The sequence below is a fragment of the Metarhizium robertsii genome, assembly GCF_000187425.2.
Source record: "Metarhizium robertsii ARSEF 23 chromosome Unknown MAA_Scf_9, whole genome shotgun sequence".
NCBI lineage: Eukaryota > Fungi > Ascomycota > Sordariomycetes > Hypocreales > Clavicipitaceae > Metarhizium > Metarhizium robertsii.
In genome coordinates, this window is record NW_011942237.1 from 527169 (window position 1) to 546016 (window position 18848).

Below are 18848 nucleotides of genomic sequence, written 5' to 3' on the forward strand. Positions count from 1 at the left end.
CACTTTCCTCTGGCTGTAAACCCCGTTATATGTGCATTCATGATGGCCTCTCTGTCTCTCTCTCTTTTTCTTTCTCAATGCGCGGAGCTCAGCCTCGCAGAATGACGTGATGTGCGTATCGGTATATTCTCGCATTCAGAGTCCGAAATCGGCAGTTGAATACGAGTGCGCCGAAGCGACCCTGATGCCGCGTTTCACATTCGTGAAGCCGCAGGACCTTGCTGACTCGGGCATCATCATGCTTGGATAGTACATGTATCTCTACGGAGTACTCCGCATCAAGGGGCCTTTCCGGATTGCATTGCAGCGTGCTTGCGCATATCTTTCAACCCTCTTCATTCAAGACACCCGACCAATGACCAGCATCGCGGGGAGTACGGTACTCGAGAGGACTTCTCTGTTTAGTTTTTGACGTAACATCGCGGACAGCTGCAACCTAATCGCGCAGCTGTCACTTTGGATGCGCCGCTGCACTTGGAGATCCCGACGCCGCAATTTTCCCTTGCAAGAAGCAGGGGTGAATACTACTAGTAGTAGTAATATTCCCGTCCCCGCCCGTACCGGTAGCAATAGCAGGGGTAGGAAGACCGGGGTACGCTTGAGTTGCCGAAATTACCATGGACGCGATGAAGCGAGAACAGGTTTCTAAAGTTTTGGTGCAAAGTACGAAGTACTTGTTGTCTGGGATGCCTCGGATGACAAGCTAACCAAGGACCTTGCAGCCTTATGTACATGACTTCTAGTGCCGTAGTGCTGTCATGTCGCGGATGACAAGGCCAAATATTCCGGCGCCAACGCCTTGCGGCCCCACATTTCAACCAAGACCAGTTGACATGTACTTATGTACCGACCCGAAGTACTACCGTGTCCTGCCTCATACGGCGTGCGGAGTACTACATTCAATGGCTTTATATTGATGAGACACCTAATTTAAGGCTGACCGGCCGACCAGGCTGACCGGCAAAGGTCCCATGGCTCCGATGAAAAGGAATACGTACGCAGTCTCCGTACGGAGCACTACCTTCCATGTCAAGTCTGGTGCTGCAAATGGGCAGCTACGACCTGCCCCGCCCGCTACTAAGTACCTAGGTACCTAAGTACCTAGGTAGGTAGGTACAAGTAGGCAGTCAAGTTCAAAATGTCACTAGACATTGATTGTACCGGACCAGTACGGACGACGGCTCATGTCCAAGCCGTAGTTCATCCAAGCCACGGCTAATTACGTACCGGGAAACTCACATGGTGCCACAATCGTCTGATGTGTCAAGTTGGTTGTTGTCATTACTTTGAGCGTAGTGTTTCGCCACCACCAGGAGAGGATGTTGACTCAGAAGCAGGGAGTACATACAATACGGAGTAGGGGCACCCCAGTGTACTTAAGTAAGTAAGGCACGGAGTAGATGAGCAGTTCGCTGCAGGGCTCGACTCGGGTCCGGGTGGCCGCGGGTAAACTGCTCAGGGGTGAAGACAATTTCCGATCCTGTCCATGTTCCATGTCCGCGGTGATTGACGGGAGGGCGTCAATTCAAGCCGCTCGTTCATTGGATGACCATGCGCCATATCGGCAACATGCAAAATTGCCGAGACTGCTTGCCCACGGTACGCAGATGACAACAAGGCTCAGCATGCTTTGCTGGAAAAGGCCAATCTTGCGAATTGTTCCGTTTGTACTTTCAAATTCCGCATCTAGGTCCAAATCACCGCTCTCGTCCACCAAGAGAAGAGGGCTTCTCGAAAAGCCTGTCGGCAAGATGACTCAATTTGGTTTAGCGGCAAGCAACACCTGAGCGGAGAGATGAGTCTTTCTTTCTTATAGAATAGAATCAATATTAATATTAATATTAATGTTGTTATTATTAATGTCTGCCAATAGAATATGCTCCCCTCCCGGCCATGCATTGTGCCAAGTGGAGTAAAATGCCTTGGCCAAAGACTCCGGGGAAAGATGCAGCAGAATTCCTGGTAGAAATATTGACGAGATCTCATGATGCTGCAACTACAGGGTAATGCGACACGCATGACTCATCCCAAAACCAACCGCGAAAGCTGCATAAAATGCCACACATCCTCAATATACGTGTCACCGCGTACCCGTAAATGGTGATGAGCCGGAAGGATAGCATTTTCCTGGTACTCCTAGTACTTGGTCCATCATGTACCTTGACATTGGTTTCCCCAACATTTTAGGCACTTGGCCATTGTGTGCAGCTAGAAGACGCTGCATGACTTTGATCGCTGGGAAATGCTGCTTTACTTTTCATTTTTACTCCTTTCTTATGCAGTGACATGTCCCAGTTGACTACCGAGTGGGTTGACGAGAGCCGGACCGAGTAGTCTGCGTGGCATTGAGTCGGCAGCGGGTTGACCAGGAAGACTCTTTTCCATAGTCAGAAGGTGGCATGGGAAGCGGAGGATCAGTGACATGTCTGACTAAATGTACAAGAGGGATGGGAATAAAACGCCTCTTATTTATAGCCATAATTACTGTAGATGATTCTTGGGCCTCGGGGCTCGGCTCTGGCAGCTTGATATAGGCAATAACGCAATGTTCTTGAATTCGTCATGGTAGCTTGCTGTGGCCAATAATGGGGCCGTCTGGAACTTGCTTCGACAGTTTCCAGACAGAAATGTCGCTATCCAAAGTGCTCCTGCTGCATGCAGGACAAGTATTGCAGCCCCCTGATATTAGGGTCTTTGGGCCGCTGTTACACGGATGACACGTTGCCATGAAGGCACGGGCCGAACCTTGAACCCGACGATAGTTACACCAGGGCTCTGATCGCGAGACCTAGGGCAAGGTCCCTCACCGCCTCTTGATATAAATAAAGGTCTTCCGCCTTCAGGGTTTCAAGGAAAACCAAGGACCTTTGATATCAAAGCAAAGTATTAGCTGAATACGAATGTTGTTCCCAGCCCTATAATAATAGCCCTTGTCACAGCCGCCATTGGCCAGCAGGAGTCTGATCATGCTCATGTCTTCACCGTCTTTGGCCAGGCACAAGAGCTATGGACAATGGCAAGATGCCCGACTGACACGGCATTGGCATATCCGGCCTGCAAGGCTGCCTCTAGCGCGTTGGGCAACTCTTGCGTCAAAGTAGGAACAGCCGAGTCAACACCGTTGTGGCTTGTATCCTCATCAACAAAGCAATGTGGACTGATCTAATTGCCCGTGTGACGCGACTGTATATATGGAATATTCGCGGCGCGTATTTTCTTGTGCCAACTTTCAGTCATTACTTCCTTAGTTCCGGATACACCTACATGTACTCCAAAGCGTTGCCCCGGCTTGCGGTTAAGCGGGTTGGCTATAATCTCATAGGCAAGGCCATAATAAATACCCTCTCTGGAAAGGGGGTGAGTGAGGGTCGCATCCGCTATTTCATTGGAATCCTCGTGATACGATAAAGGCAATCCGGTCAACATTTCGCATACAAGGACTTCGCGAAGAGCCTCATCTGCCACCAGGAGGTCCCAGCTACAGAAGAAGCTTGGGATATGGAGTGCTTCATCATTGACGAGAATTGCGCCGAGAATATAAATTTGATAAAAAAAAGTCTTCCTAAAGGATACCCTGCAATAATCAGGCATTCTGCCCGCCTACCTACCAGGGGGCTTGTAAGCTCTCCCAGTAGTATTTACACCAGATTTACCCCGACGCAAAGGAAGAAAAAGAGAAAACAAGCTCAGGACTCCACTCAAACACCCGCTCGCTTGCAATTCAACACTTCGTTAGCAGCTAGCCTTGACAACGGCTTCAACAAGGACTTCGCGCGCATCTATGCCTTGGCCTTGAAACCAGCGTACGGCGGGTAAGCGGGTAATTCCCAAGGCATGGCGTTCTCTAGGAGCTGATGGTCTAGGCCTTCATAACCGTCATTCATATACAGGAATTTGGTAAAGGGGACGGCAGCATGATAGCTGAATTTGGTTCCAGCAGGGATAAACGCCACGTCTCCATGAAGCATCGCCGTGCTTTCATATCCCTCCACTTTCAGAATGAGCTGGCCGTCTTCCATTTGTAAGGCGAAATGGTGCGGTAGAGTGGTTGTTGTGGCGGATTCGTTGGCTAGCTTTTGTGACATGATGACAGTGCCGAGGGTGAAATTCTTCTCAGTGGCCTCGTTAGTCAGGGGCTGAATAATCTTGTATCCAGTTTCCGTATTCAGAAACTTTTTACCGTGATCTTTGGCGATAAAGTACGGTTCGCCATAGGTGGTCGGCAGCTCGTTTGGACCATTATGCCAGTTCAGTTTGCTATCGCCGGCGGTTCCGTTGATAAGATCCCTCCGCGGGACAAACTGCTCGCTCTCGTACAAGTCCAACGAGGCCAACTCTGTCTTCAACTCGGGCGTGAGCGGTCCGAAAGGCGCTTCGTCCTCAATATGCGGAACATAGGGCGAACCAACACCCATCGATTCAAAGTCCCCGACACTGTAAAAGTCAAACAGATGCTCAAAGCCAGCCGGGTGGAAAATGTGCGTCAATTGCGTGTCAGGGTCGATGAGCTGAAAGGTATGGATGCTGCCAATGGGCAAGTTTCCGTAGTCTCCTAGTGTGGCCACGCGCGCCTCTTGGATAGAGTCGGTTGTGTTCTTTTGGGCCCAGAGCTCAACCCTTCCTCGGGCACAGTACACGTGCTCGTGGACGTTGCGATGCGTGTGGAAGCGCGCGGATGCGTAGCCGGTTAGTTTTCCGTTGTGCTGGATCATGGAGAAGGCCCCGTCGCTTGAGTTTGCCGTGATGGCAAATCGGACCACTTCCGTCTTGGACAGCAGGACGGCACGACCCTTGTACTTTGGCATGACATAGGGGCGGATAGTCTGAGGGGCCTCGTGGACGATGATGCTTTGATTCTTGCCTGTTGAGCAACTAGATTCCGCAGTGGCGGCGGCCAGCGCGAAGATGAGAAATCGTGTAAACCCCATTATTATATACGCGGTATGCCGTCGGGATGAAAGATGAACAAGAAACAACAGGATCCTGTTACTAGTAGTTTCTGAATAGAAGAACCACGGGGCTCTAGGACAATATATAAATTATATGACGAGATGCAATTCAAGTCGAAAACCCACTGTTCGGATATCCCATCTCACTCCGGCCGAGAGGGATTCAGCGAGGCGCCACAAAACTCCTGGAACTTACGATTATTGACGTGAGAATCCCCACTTTGTTGGAGAAACATACAAAGTTAGCAGGTGCTCCAAGATTAAGTTTTAGAAACTATATCAAGGATATTCCCCAGTCGTTGCATCTGGTCTAGTCCCGGCTGTATAGTCTGGTATAGTCCACGGCATTGTGAACAACCCACATGGACCTCCCTGCAATCTATGCCTGCCAAGACAGGAACACCGGACGCATGAATCGTGTGCTTCCATGTTCTTAATACTGGTGGCAAATTCTGCATTCTTGATCTCCCTAGAATGCGCGATTTCGTAGCAGTGAGGACGATGCTCGTATGATGGTCAGCCAAGCGGCTTGTTTACCGGCCGGCCGGCCCCTGTGCTGCATTCACGACGATGTAAGGGAGCTGGGTCGTTGCATTCGGAGTTGACCCTGCTAGTACGGAGTAACATGCCGAACTATACCCAGGGTCCGCGGTATTGCTCGACATGCGTCCAACAAGCCGGGCTCATGTATGAAACAGCCATCTTGGGTCATGGTCTTGTTAGGCTCTAGTCCTATGCTGGTGATTTAGATGTGTTTCTGCGTCTTATTCTGGTGTTTGACCAGGTTTTACATATTCTTTTGATTAAATGGATTGAAATGACAACCCAATCCCGAAACTTAGTAACAACAGGTGCTGTGGCTGAACTGCTTGACTGCGAGATGAAGCTGCCTTGTTTAATATCCTCCAGCATCCACGCCATCTAATCAACTCTAAACTTGGTAATCGAGTAATCAAGGGGTCGAAATTTTTTCAGACTTTAGCATTATTCTCACGGGTCCCTTTGTATATGGATATCATGTGTATATCACGAATTCGGTGCAGAAGACTATAGGGGGCACATGACTCAAGTTTCTGCCCCAATGACAAGTGGATTAATGGTAAAACATGGCGTTAAAAGATGAACCATGGTAAGTGGATTTGGGCCATCATCCGTGTTTTGCTTGGCCATGAGCGCCCACGAGGAATAGGGATATGACATGATATTCGTTCACATGGGAATAAAGACTTGCCAAGAGTACAAGATTGGCTCGTTTGTGCCAAATCCCGATGGCGGTCCGGAGCTTATTGTAAGGGCCTGTTCCGTCCATGACCCCAGAATAATTCAAGTCGCCGTTGAAGTAAGCCCAGTTTCGCATTTGTCATGGTCCCGCGCGGTTAACTCCATGAATAGTTATGTCTGATTGGTTAAAGCCGCGACGTGCGTCGAATGATGGAATAGCCAAATTCTCGTGCAAGCACTGCATGGACAGTCGTTGGTTACCTAGATGAATCCATCCATCCTTGTGATGAAAGTTGGCAGGTTGTAATGATATAATTTCTTGTCTCGACTGAGTGTATGTTCAAGCCACTCAGTCGTCTTGCTATTTGCTAGTCACTTTTCATCTAAATACCACACGTCCATATATATCTGCCCGGCTACATGGGCATCTGATGACGCAAATTACAGTCATATCAATATCTCATGACTTTTTGATCTAACGGATCCATCCCATGTACCTCCACGGCAGCACAATTCCAGCCACAGCAGCCGTAACTCCAGTGAACAAGATCAACGGCCCGTAACCGCTACCATAGCCCGCATACGCCTCGCCTTTCCAAAGCATGTGCTCAACCAGAGCCTGGCTCAGTGGCCCGGACAAGACGCCTCCGATTCCCCTGCCAGCAGCAAGCACGGCCATGACCATGACGGGGTCGATGTCCTCGCACCGGTACTTGGCAGAAATGGTCTTGTCTGTCGTAATCTGCCGCATAAGGCCCGTCCAGGCAGACGTGTACGATCCCGCAAATAAGCCATAGAAGCCGCAGTACGTGAGCAGCAGCGGAATTGATGTTGTGAATCCCCATATGAGGAACGTTGCCAACGACGCGCCAACGGTCGCGATGAACAGGCAATTCGCGACGTGAAGGTGGTCTGATAGCCATCCCATACTCGGACATCCCACAGTCGATGCGAGGTTGAGGAGCAATACCGTGGCCGCGGCTGGAAACTCGCCAGAGCCAAGCACCGATCGAGCATACGTTGGTAGGTATATGCTAGGAAGGAAAAACCCCAACGCCTGGACACTATTCGCCAGCATGTGCAGCACGAATGTTTGGCTGAGGGCGAACCGGAAGTTGAATGGGTTGATGTGCTTCTTTTGAAGTTGAGGCGGGATCCGCGGTTTGATAAAGTACACCAAGGGCAGGGTCAGGGCCACGAGACCCGCGGCGCAAAAACGAAGCGTCGTCCGAAAGCCAAACCTGCCCAGGAGGAATTCCAAAAGGAACGGGAGTATCGAGCCCGAGAGCCCGGTACCAGCCCACATGATGCCGTAGGCCATGCCCTTGCGTTTGTCAAACCACTCGTTGAGGTAGGCGACGCACGGGCAGTACGATAGAGAGCTGCCGATGGCGAACAGCACACCCTGCGTCAAGACGAGATGAGGAACCTTGGTCGAGAACGAGGCAGCGACGAGCGAGAGGCACATGATGAGCACACCTACTACCGGTGACCATGTGCTGAGTCGAGGGTATTGCCGCTGGATGCCCATGGAAAAGGGCATGCCCAAGTACATGATGCCCTGGTCTATTTGTTAGCATCATGAGCTATACCAGCCTCGGGTGATGATGGGGCGTGAACATGCCGTGGCACATGTGGCGACCGCTGGGAGCCCGGCGGCGTTTTTGAACGGTTCGTGTGTGCTGTAGTACGCTTGAAACACTCCATAGGCACCGGGGAATCCTGTGTATGTGCGTTAGCAGGATGCGTGTAGACAATATAAACATCCATGTCTGCTTACCCAGAGCCAACCCTTCTATCATAAACGACGCAGTCAGGAATAGCCAGGCGTGAGAGCCTCGGTCCGCAGGCCGAAAGAATGGATTCTTTTCCCTCCACAGCTCATCTCTCTCGGCGTCAGAAAGTGATAATAAACTATCATTTCTACCCTCCTTGTCGGTCAACGATGCCGTCGAGCCCATGGTTTCTGGAGATGGAAAGCTATTATATCTGGTGAAAGTCTCAGACCGTGTCAGGCCAACAGAGAAAGCGCCGACTTTTCAAGGCAAGAGTTGCCAAACTCATCAATAGCGTAGTTGTGCTTTCTTTTATTAAGCCCAAGTAGTCGGGCTGTGATAGACATGTGAGTTCATGATCAACATTGGAATGACGAAGAATGTGAAACATGACACCTGTAAAAGGGTTCCTTGGTGATGGCAAGTCCTGGGCTGGAATTTGGAGCTTCGACAGGTCCTCATCCTGTGACAGTAGCATCACGATGTCAAGGTAGTTTCAGTAATGGCCCACAAGAGCTCCAAATGAGCTGCCTTTTGCTAAAGGGAGAGGAAATGCCCAACTTGGGCACCATTCCTGCCAAACTGGGTAGCGCCAACTGTTGTCTCAGAAATAGCACAGATTTCTGTCTCATGGTCTGTTTCATGCCCGAAATGGCTGGCCAAGTACGAACAGGTGGGAGAGATCCACAAATGTGACGAGACTCTGTCTTGAATAGGAATTCTGCCCGCCTCATGCTCCGTCTGATTTATACGACTGGCCGTCCTGCGTACCTGGTGGACAATGAGCGTTGACGTTGAGCACGCCTTTTTTTTTTTGTAGTTTTCATGGCAATTCCTGGTCAGGGCAGAGACATGACATGCTGATATGGATTGTTTCTTGGTTTTACAGATGATAGGATCCGGATTCGTATCACTGATCCACGTAGGACTTGGTAGCAATGAAACCTCATGTGTTGCATTATCTCGTGAAAACCCACGCTCACAACACGAGAGATGATAGAAAATCTTGGTGACAGAATCTAGACTTGGTTTTCGTCTTGTGATTGGTCCATTATGGACTGTTGACGATGCCTCGGTCGGCGAGCGGCGGATTTGCATGGCAAATTCCAGCGGGTGGCTGGGGTTGGTAGCCGGCGTTGCATTGGCGGGATGAAGGGGTTTTTATATGTCATCGGTGTAATTGGGACCCAGAGTTTATTATCATGTGTGCTTGAGGCCATCGTAGATGTAAAATTCGGCAGCCCTCGTGCGGCCGGTCCGCTCAGTGAAGACATCACCTGCAGAGCAGCAAAACTACTAGAGGCCAATGGCGAAGAATGTGCGTTGTAAAAGCAGTTTCATCGACTGATGTCGTCCTAGTACTCCTAGAGACGATACAGTTAGCGTGGGTCTTTCTTTCCAATATGATCTGCCACCCCAATGCCTTGATTATCATGGCTCCGATCCATCTTCCGTTGGCTAGCGGCATGATACGGCCACAATCAAGCCATGGCACCTTGGCCTCCTTTGCAGCTTCCATTGCTATCGATGCGAAAACAAAGGACTGACGATCTACGCGCACAGCCACCTCCAACAAATCTCCCAGCATCCCCTGAGCGGAGTTCCTCGGGCACTCGATTTGCACACCAACGTACATTCCTTCGGTACAGAATGAAAATCATCCTGAAACCTCTGGTCCTAAAACTTGGTTAACAACGGCTTTTGCTGGCATAACTCTGCCTGTCGTCGGCAGAATCCCGATGTTCAACTAGAAACATGTGCCAACCCGCAGTGAGTAGACCCATCCGATATGAGTCCAAGACCTCGCTCTTGATACTACTTTGAAAATGAGGTATTCTGGTAAACCGTATTTGTACCATGACATATCCTTTCTTGGAGATGGCTCCCTGCGTACACAAACGTTGGAGCGAGCTGTCGTAAGCAGGAGATCAAGTTAGTGCTAGCATTTGAAATTGGTAACATGTCCAAGAATAACACAGCCCTATCTTCTAGATTAGCAAGTTGTACAACGTAAAATGTTGTTTCTGGGGCTAGTTAGCACTGCAGATAGCCAGCGTTCCCATTGTATTCTCGTTTTGAAATCCCGAGACACCGAAATACGAGTAGAGACAAACAAGGCACTCGACGCTGACAAACAGGTCTCTGTGGCCACATACATTTGTGTGTAATTGGTCCAAGCATCTTGCCCGGTATCGAAATTTCGCCCAGAACGGTGAATGAGACAGGATAATTTACTTTATGTAACGAAAATGCAGATTGTATGGGGGGAAGATGTAACTCACCATTCCAGGTTGCGATAACTTCTGGTGCTGGTGCCGATATAGCCGAATCTGGAGATGTATAGCCTGCGAAGCTTTAGGGAGAACTATGTATGCTATAAGCCATTGATACGACTAGTCCGGCATGACTGTGCGAGGCAATCCATGAAAGTCCACGGTGGCGGGTTTGAATGAATTGAGACTATCAAACAAGCCCCATCCAGAGGCCGCGACGATGAAAATTCAAGATGATGATTGTAGATAGTAATAAAGAAGGAGAGAGTTTTATGCTGCTCAAAGCGTGATATCCGACAATGCACCGGGATTAAGGACCGTACCGTGATAAAATAGCATGGTAGCGGAATCTTGCAATCGTCGTCCGTAAGGAGTGACAGATACCCGAGAGTCAGATGTAAGTTTTCGGCTGTTTATAGAAAATTATCTGGTTTGTATTTTCTCACGTACCTAGGAAAGGGCCCCAGAGGCATGAAAAAAAATACTAGCATAAATAGCAGTGTGCGCCGGTCTTTGAAAAAGGCCATCTTTATGTAGACATCATGGAGACGCGAGGATCGTTGGAAAGCTGGCTCAAGCGCCGAAGAAGCGTTCGGGTTAGGGTTAGCCACAACCCTCGTCCGCCAGGAACATGACTTGTCCTGTGGAGCATCGCCGTCTTCAATACGAGGACCACAAGCTAATAAACCGAGCGTCTGAAAACTGGATCCAGGGGAGGGGGCTATGCGAACATGGGACCTCATCATGGCAAGATACAGAAGACAGTCACGCTTCTTCTTCATCATCGCCCGTCGCCAAAAGTTCGAACCCTCGCTGCAGCCCGCTGCACATCGCGGCTGCATGAGTCACCCACAGCGCGATGCGCCCGTGGCCCAACCTCGTCGCCGCCCTCGCCTTGCCTCTCTTCCCCTGGTGCTGTCACGGCGCCTGGCTTCAAGGCGCCTGGGTGAGAGACGCCTGGGTCAGAAAGTATCCCTGTGGCCCGTTGCGACCCGACTTCCCGGCGCCAGACACGCCCTTCTGGATCGACAGCCTGCGCGGCAGGTTGGAGACGGTCGACGGCTCGACGCAGCTGTCGCTGTCCATCCTGGGCGTGCACAATACATCGACCTTTAGTTGCCTGGATCTGGATGTGGCCAGGTTCAAGAAGGCGCTGGGCCTCGAGGTGCTCGGATATCCCGTCGGGCGTGTTGGACGCTTTGGCCTGACATGTCCTCTGCCCATCGACGATGGCCTCACTCCGTAAGTATTTGACGCGCGTGGCAGCCACTTGAGTTTTCGTCCAGTCGGCTGATTTGCCTAGTTTCGACGGCTACCGCTTCTCAAGCTTCGACATGGTCTACCTCCTCAACCACACCCATCAGCTGCAGAGCCTCGTCGCCGAGTTTCGCGTCCACCACGTCGACAGCGGCCGCGAGATGGACTGCGCCGTGGCCAAAATCACGCCGCGCATGGGAAACCCTGCGTCGGCTGCCTTGGCGTACCTGCCCGCCGGCATCATGGCCCTCGTCGGCGTGGCTTCGTGGCAAACCCATCTCGGCGAGCTGGCAACCAACCCGCTCTTCGAATATGGTTCCGCCATGGCCGGCCGCAGTCTTGTCTGGGAGACGGTCGTCGATGTGGCCGACTACCTGCGCCATCTCCAGTTTGTCTTTCTCTCGGCCTCCTTGAGCATCGACTACCCGGGCTTCTACCAACCCGTCGTGAGCAAGATTGCCTGGTCATCGCTGCTGTTCTGGAAAGGGCCTATCACCCACGGCTTCACCCATCAGAGCGTGCAGGAGGGCATGTATATCAACAACGCCTCCTACGGCCTGGACTATATGGCACAGGTGCTTGGCTTTCCGCGCGTGCCTGACAATATGCTGAATGCCTTTATCAACCTGCTGCTCGTCGCCTCCGTCCTCTTCTTCATCTTGGCCGTCTTGTACCTGTTGACATCACGACAAGGCCAGGGGACGCCGTGGCCTGAGCTCCTCCAAATGGCCGGGGGCATGACTGTCGGCGCTGTCCTGTCGCTCTTCAGCTTCCCTCTTGTGACGTACATGTCTGATGAGATGATATTCGTCGGCTACCTGCCCAACTACCGCATCGCCTTGGCCGTATTGACCCTGTTGATTCTTGTCTGTGCAAACTATGTCATCACGCACCGTTTCGGGAATCATCGACGGCTGAAGACGACATCTCATGCCGAGTCGTCTCGCGATTGCCCGATAGTATTCGACTCCAGCCGGTTGTGGGCATACGTCTCGCACAATCTACCGCAATCTATACCGCTCCTGCAAGCAATTGCCATCGGAGCTCTGCAAGATTTTGGCACGGCACAATTACTCGTACTCACTGGCAGTGAAACCGTATTTCTCCTCCACGCCATTCTGCAGCGAAGCGCCAAGTGCAAGTTCCTCTGCTCAAAAACCGTCTGGTGTTCCGTCGTCCGCCTGGCGACCATCTCCTCGCTCAGCATCGCCGTTATAAGCGCCGCGAGCGAGGCCACCAAGCAATGGGTTGGCTATGCAATGCTCTGCCTTCACGGGATACTCATTGTGCCGGGCTTCTCTTGCCACGCAATCTGGCAGCTATATCGCGCAAACAAAAAAGGGGACCATCTGTCCCAAGAGGCCTACTTGCTAGGCTCTCGCAGCAGTCATTCAAACGAACAAGCAAGTTTCCTCCGCAACACCCCCTTTTCACCACAAAAACTGACCTGCTTAGACATTGAACCTCGACGACCTTGGCTCTCACTTTGTCCGCATGAACAGACAACTCCAGCGGCCCGAGACGCCAGATATACCCGACGAGAGACTGCGCAGTCTCCGAAACTACCCTCGCCCGGTCCTCAAGACATCGCCCGCGCCCCTCGAAGATACCAAGGGGCAACCTACCCTCCCCTCGGCGGCAGCAGACGCAGACCACCAGCTAGACTTTTCTCCGTTTTACCGAAAACCAAGGTCCCGCAACGCGACCCCCTTGTCGCACCTTGATTCCTCCAGCCAGTCTTCAAGATCGACCGCCCCATCGCCCACGCCAACCAGCGAATCCGATCCAGAGTCGGGCGCTTCTTCCCAACCCGGGCGGAAGTCGCACGAAACCCTCGACGCGCTTCTGGAAGCATCCCTGCCCCCGGACGTGGACTACTCCGTCAGAGAATCGGATCGCTTCTACGGCCGACCCGTGAGCGGCTCAGCTAACCCCGTGGTGAAGCCGGGGGCGGCGGGCTGCCCTTCGAGCAGGCCTGTGCACGACGACTGGAGGCACATGATTCCCGAGGTTTTCAAACCCCAGAAGAAGGAGAAGGGGTTCCAGGTCGCGAGGCCGCCGCGGCCGCCGCAATAATGTTGGAGGGGTGGAAAGGGTATGACGAGCCGCGGCTAAACGCCTGCCACGTGGGCTAAACCGTGAATAGTATATATGTTTGCATAGATGAAATAAATGTATATAAATTGCGGCATTTGCAAAACCTGGCCATTGTAGAGAGAAATGCAATCGACACGTTAGTATAACAGTCGATCGGAGAATGCATCAGCTCCAGACAGGACGATGTTGCATATGCCCGTTGGGCTTCTGCCTTGCATCCTTGTTAACTTCTGGAGAATTTCCAATAGTTGACATCTATCTGCTCTGTCTAGCTTCGTGATGAGTCGAGTAAATTCAAGCACCGGGAACATTGACATTTCTTGGCCCCCATTGTACCCAAGGCGACAAAACCTTGAAGAGACTGATGCTTGGCTGGACAGTTTCGGGGGCGGTTTCCAAAGAGATGGGACGATCGTCTTGCTGGCGTTCTTGCACTGCCAAGGAAGGAGGCTGCAGACGACAGAAAAAGCAGCATTTTTGCCGAGAGTCATCACGAGGGTTAGGGTGAGGGTTAGGGTTGGTGGATTTTGGAGCTAACCGAAATGCGAGTTACCTTCCATCACGATATGAACGCACCGTGCCTTGCAAAGACGGCTTCCACGCCTTGCGAAACTAAACACAGGATATAGTCTAAAACCTTATTACTCGGCAGCTAGAGAGCCTACCCTAGAATCAAACTGGAGCATCAGGGCCAGCTGGTGACCCCCGAAGTTCATGACGGTGCACCCCAAGACGACTGATTCTCCAATTCCTGAGCCGCCCTCGCAAAACCAGGAAATTAAAAATCTAATAATGAGTATGATACCAGAATATAATACACTTAGTCGAGGCTCTGGGCCTCACACATCTTTTTATACATGCCCCCCTGGGCAAGCAGCTCCCCATGCGTCCCCATTTCGACAATCTTTCCCCCGTAAAAGACGCAAATCACATCCGCATCCTTGATAGTTGACAACCGGTGGGCAACTGCGATTGTGATTCGGTCCCCTTCTTGTGCTGCTTCAGCGAGAGCACTCTGTACAATTTTTTCGCTCTCCGTGTCAAGAGCACTTGTTGCCTCGTCTAGCAGCAGGACTTTGGGATTTCGGATGAGCGACCGCGCAATGGCGATGCGTTGTCGCTGGCCGCCGGATAGCTGAGTGCCGTTTGAGCCGGCAGCCGTGGACAGGCCGTCGGGCAGGGAGGAGACAAAGTCCCAGGCATTGGCGGAGCGGAGAGCGGCTTCAATTTGGGCATCGGCGACGGTGGTGCCGACGGTTGTGGGGGATTTCAGTGAAGAGCTCGGGGAGGGGTCGTCGATGCCAAGAGCAATGTTTTCCCGGATGCTTCCTTGGAAAAGCGTTGGTTCTTGTTGTACGAGAGATACCATTTTTCGGTACAGGCGAGGGTTGAGGGTCGTCAAATCGTCACCATCTATGCAGATGTTGCCGCTGGATGGGTCGTAGAATCGCTCGAGCATGGCAATCATGGTGGATTTGCCACAGCCTGAAGCGCCTACAAACGCAGCAAACTGACCTTTTCTGATCTGCAGACTGTGAGAATGGTGCTATGGACGGCCCTGACCGCGGTCTTACTCACCTCAAGATCAACTCCTCGCAGTACTTGCGTATCCGGTCGCAGGGGGTACGAAAAGCGAACGTGATCCAGAACAATAGGACCGCCAGACTTGGGGCCCTTGTCCTGGTTTTCGGGTGTTTCTTGAACAGTGGGCTGTAATTCATGCAGCCAGAAGATGTAGTTGGCGGCATTCTTGCCCTTTGTCATGCCTATGTGCTGGGTCAGTACCACCATTTCACACCGCTTGGACGAGACGTACTGGTTGAGAATTGGAACAATTGTGTGGTAGCTTGCCCGGAAAAGAAGACACCCATAAACGTAACAAAGAAGTCAAACATGGAGATTTCGCTAAACGACACAAGCCGACATCCGTACCTGGTCAAGTTAGCACATGGTCAGATACGATTTCACGGCCTGCGGTAGCTCACCAAAATCCCAGCGCCATGAACCAGTACTCAATCGACTGTGTCAAAGCAAACCAAACCATCATGCTAAACAACGGCTTAACGGATCCACTGACCGCATGCTCGAGCTCAGTCAAGTACTTATCCAAAACGGACTCTTCAATCGCCAATGAGGATACAGTCCGAATAGCCGTTACGGCCTCAGATGCAATTGCCGCGCTATTGGAGTTGCGCTTTGAGATTGCCCTATCCAGCTTTGCGTCAAAGCGAATCTTGAACCATCCAGAGCCGACGAACGGCGGAAGCCCAGCTAGCACGACTACTAGACCCAGCTTCCAGCTATAAGCGATGCCCAGGATACTACAGGCAAGAACATTCAGTACGGCAATAAGAATGAGACCAACATTGAAGCCCATAAGTTCGAGGATGGCTTGTGGGTTGGAGTCGACGCGGCTTGTAAGAGCACCAGTGTTGTTCTCTGTGCGGTCAAAGAATTGGAGATCTTGCCGTAGCATGTCGTTGAAGGTTTGCCTCCGAAACCTATGAGAGAGTGTCTAGGCTAGTCAATACCATGAAGAGAGATGGGTGGCGGCCCAGGCATGACGTACCTGAGCGACAATATTGGTAGTGTACCCAAGAATAAAGTAAGAGATAAAGCAACCCACGGCTAGTACAATAAACATGGCGGCGAAAAAGTTGCCTCTGTCAACCATTGCCGAACCAGTTAAGGTAAAAACATTTGTGACGTTGGCAAGAAGCAGAGCCTGTCCAGGGAATGCAGCAGCTTTATACATGTCAGTGCTCAGAACATACAGACAGAGACTAGTGCACTTACCAGCACCAGCACAGCCGAGGAAAACAAGTAAATATGTCCATCGTAGCTCAGGGGACTCTTTTACGAGGCGAAAGATTACGGTGATGAATCCAAGCTGTTTATGCTTGTCGTAGTCGTCGCGATCTTTTCGCATCTCCATTCGTGCTCGATCTCGAGTCGCTATCTTACTCATAGGTTTTGCGAGGTCAGCCGGATCGTCAGCAGTTACCTCGTCGTCTGTATCGTCGCTTTCAGAGTCCGATTCCGAAGGCTTGAGTGTCAGGTTTTGAATTTTGACCAGCTGGGCGTAAGCACCATCCTCAGCTAGCAGCGATTCGTGTGTACCCTGCTCAACAATGCGTCCCGCCTTCATGACGACGATGTTGTCCGCTTTGCGAATGGTCGCAAGCTTGTGGGCAATGACTATAGTTGTTCGACCCTTGGATGCTCGGTCCAAGGCCTGTTGCACTACGCCTTCGGCATGGGGATCCAATGCGCTGGTAGCCTCGTCAAGTAGCAGCACTTTTGGCTGCGACACAATGCTTCTTGCAATGGCAACACGTTGCTTCTGCCCACCGGATAGCAGTCCTCCGCGCTGACCGATTTGGGTGTCATATCCATCGGGAAGCTCAGTGATGAAGTCGTCTGCAAAAGCCATCTTGGCAGCTTCTTTGATCTTCTCCAGCTGGACTTCTTTTGGGGCGTCTTGCCATTCCGTGCCGATTAGTCCGTAGGCAATATTCTCAAAAACTGAGCCTTGAAACAAGACAGGTTCCTGTGGGTATTAGTTGCAGCTCATTATATCCGAATCTAGCACATACCTGTTGTACGAGCCGAACATTCTTTCGCAGCCAATTGATGTTCAGATCCTTAATTTCTCGGCCATCAAGCTTGATGCTACCTGAAGTCACATTATACCATCTCTCAATGAGACCAATAATAGTACTCTTTCCAGAGCCACTTTGTCCCTGCAGCAAAATTTAGTCCAAGAGCCCCCGTATTGCGCAAAGGTCATACGAACCACAAGGGCAGTAACCTTGCCTGAAGGTATATCAAGGGTAAAGGCATCGAGAACATTGGTCCCCGGGCGAGATGGATATGAAAACGTAGCATTTTCAAGCTCAATGTGCCCCACCACGTCCGATGGTTTCTCGCCAGACTCGTCAAATGGATCAATTGCAGATTGTCGGTCGATAAGAGTGAAAAGTTGCGCGGCCCCAGAGGCAGCTCGCGTAAACTCGATAAAGTAAGGTGCAAGGGAAGTCAGGCTAACAGCGGCAATGACAACAGAAAGAAGCACACTAAGAATGTCAGGATCCCAATCTTCTATATTAAAGTCAAGTCTGGCAGCACTCACGTGAAGACTTCACCACTAGACTTGATCTCTCCTCTCCCAAGCATATGGACACCCTGCCAAAATGCAAGTCCAAAGCCGAGATAGATGATGCAGTACTCGGACGAGAACAGTATTCCGAACAGCGGGGAGATTTTATTGCCCACTCGGTGCGCTTCGATGAGATACTCGTCAAATTTGTTCACCAAGCGCGACCTCATCTCAAAAGCATGAACGGTACGTGCGCTGGCCAGCACACCCTCCGCAAACGAATTAGCCTGTGCATAAATGTCAAGTATCTTGGTTTCCAGACCAGCTTCGATGATGCCCGTCACTGCCATGACAGCAATTGTAGCCGGAGCAATGCACAGCGTAATGAGGGTCAGCTTCCAGTTTGTGGCAAACGCAACAATGAAGCCGGTTACGAAAGCCGACAGGCCCTGGAAGGTCAAGCCAAGCTTTTCCGAGATGCCGCCCTGGATAAGACGGCCGTTTGTGGTGGCCTGCGTTGATATAGAGCCGCCAGTACCGAGATCGAAAAAGGCAATTTCCTGACTTAGGGCAGCCTTGAGGTACGCATAACGAATATTTCGAACGATCCGATAAGCATTGTATGTCAGAAGGGAGTTGTATGTGTAGGCAAGGACGAAACGTCCTATCCCTATATAGACGAAATATAACCTGCATCGGCGCCGTTAGGTACATGTTTGACTTCGACTGTGAAGGGTAACTTACGCCAATGTCGAGGACTCCCTGCGCATATCTGCACCCGTAGACTTTCCAGACGTGAAATCAGTCAATACTGTAACGAATCGACCAAAAACTAAATTTTGAAGAGCTATGGCAGCTCCAGAGGCAATAGCGGCAAAGGTTGCAACGCCGAGGATGATGTACTCAGTTCTGCCAGCATACGTAAATATTCTCTGCCATCAACAGTCAGCCTGAAGAGCGCCACAAGATAAATTTGATGGTTGCTCAGCTGTCCTACCATGTATCCGCCGTGGTCCTCCTTGGCCTCTCCAGGACCTTTCCGGTCAGTCTTCTCATCGCCCATGTCAACAAGCGTGTGTTTCTCTGATGTCGCATTTATCGACAGCGGATTCTGGCCTGTAACAGGCTGCGCACCAATTGTATCAGCCATTCCGGCGATGTGTGCTGCAAAACCTCT

The 18848-nt window shown here is 51.2% G+C and overlaps 4 protein-coding genes across 4 annotated transcripts; 1 reads left to right on the plus strand and 3 right to left on the minus strand.

Moving 5' to 3' along the window:
- Positions 1-3779: 3779 nt before the first annotated feature.
- On the minus strand, positions 3780-4928 carry MAA_01466 (quercetin 2,3-dioxygenase; the record flags this gene model as incomplete). Its single annotated transcript, XM_007819464.1, has 1 exon — positions 3780-4928. The coding sequence occupies one exon, from the start codon at positions 4926-4928 to the stop codon at positions 3780-3782; it is 1149 nt and encodes a 382-aa protein (XP_007817655.1).
- Positions 4929-6645: 1717 nt separating this feature from the next.
- MAA_01465 (Major facilitator superfamily domain, general substrate transporter) lies at positions 6646-7638 on the minus strand (the record flags this gene model as incomplete). Its single annotated transcript, XM_007819463.1, has 1 exon — positions 6646-7638. The coding sequence occupies one exon, from the start codon at positions 7636-7638 to the stop codon at positions 6646-6648; it is 993 nt and encodes a 330-aa protein (XP_007817654.1).
- Positions 7639-11077: 3439 nt separating this feature from the next.
- On the plus strand, positions 11078-13551 carry MAA_01464 (uncharacterized protein; the record flags this gene model as incomplete). The annotated part of the gene is made up of 3 exons (XM_007819462.1): positions 11078-11460; positions 11522-12722; positions 12931-13551. 3 exons carry the CDS (start codon positions 11078-11080, stop codon positions 13549-13551), a joined length of 2205 nt encoding a protein of 734 aa, XP_007817653.1.
- Positions 13552-14392: 841 nt separating this feature from the next.
- MAA_01463 (multidrug resistance protein) lies at positions 14393-18821 on the minus strand (the record flags this gene model as incomplete). Its single annotated transcript, XM_007819461.1, has 11 exons — positions 14393-15097; positions 15151-15338; positions 15389-15504; positions 15558-16087; positions 16142-16317; positions 16369-17122; positions 17169-17315; positions 17369-17648; positions 17705-18361; positions 18416-18603; positions 18669-18821. The coding sequence occupies 11 exons, from the start codon at positions 18819-18821 to the stop codon at positions 14393-14395; spliced, it is 3894 nt and encodes a 1297-aa protein (XP_007817652.1).
- Between the last annotated feature and the right edge of the window lie 27 nt (positions 18822-18848).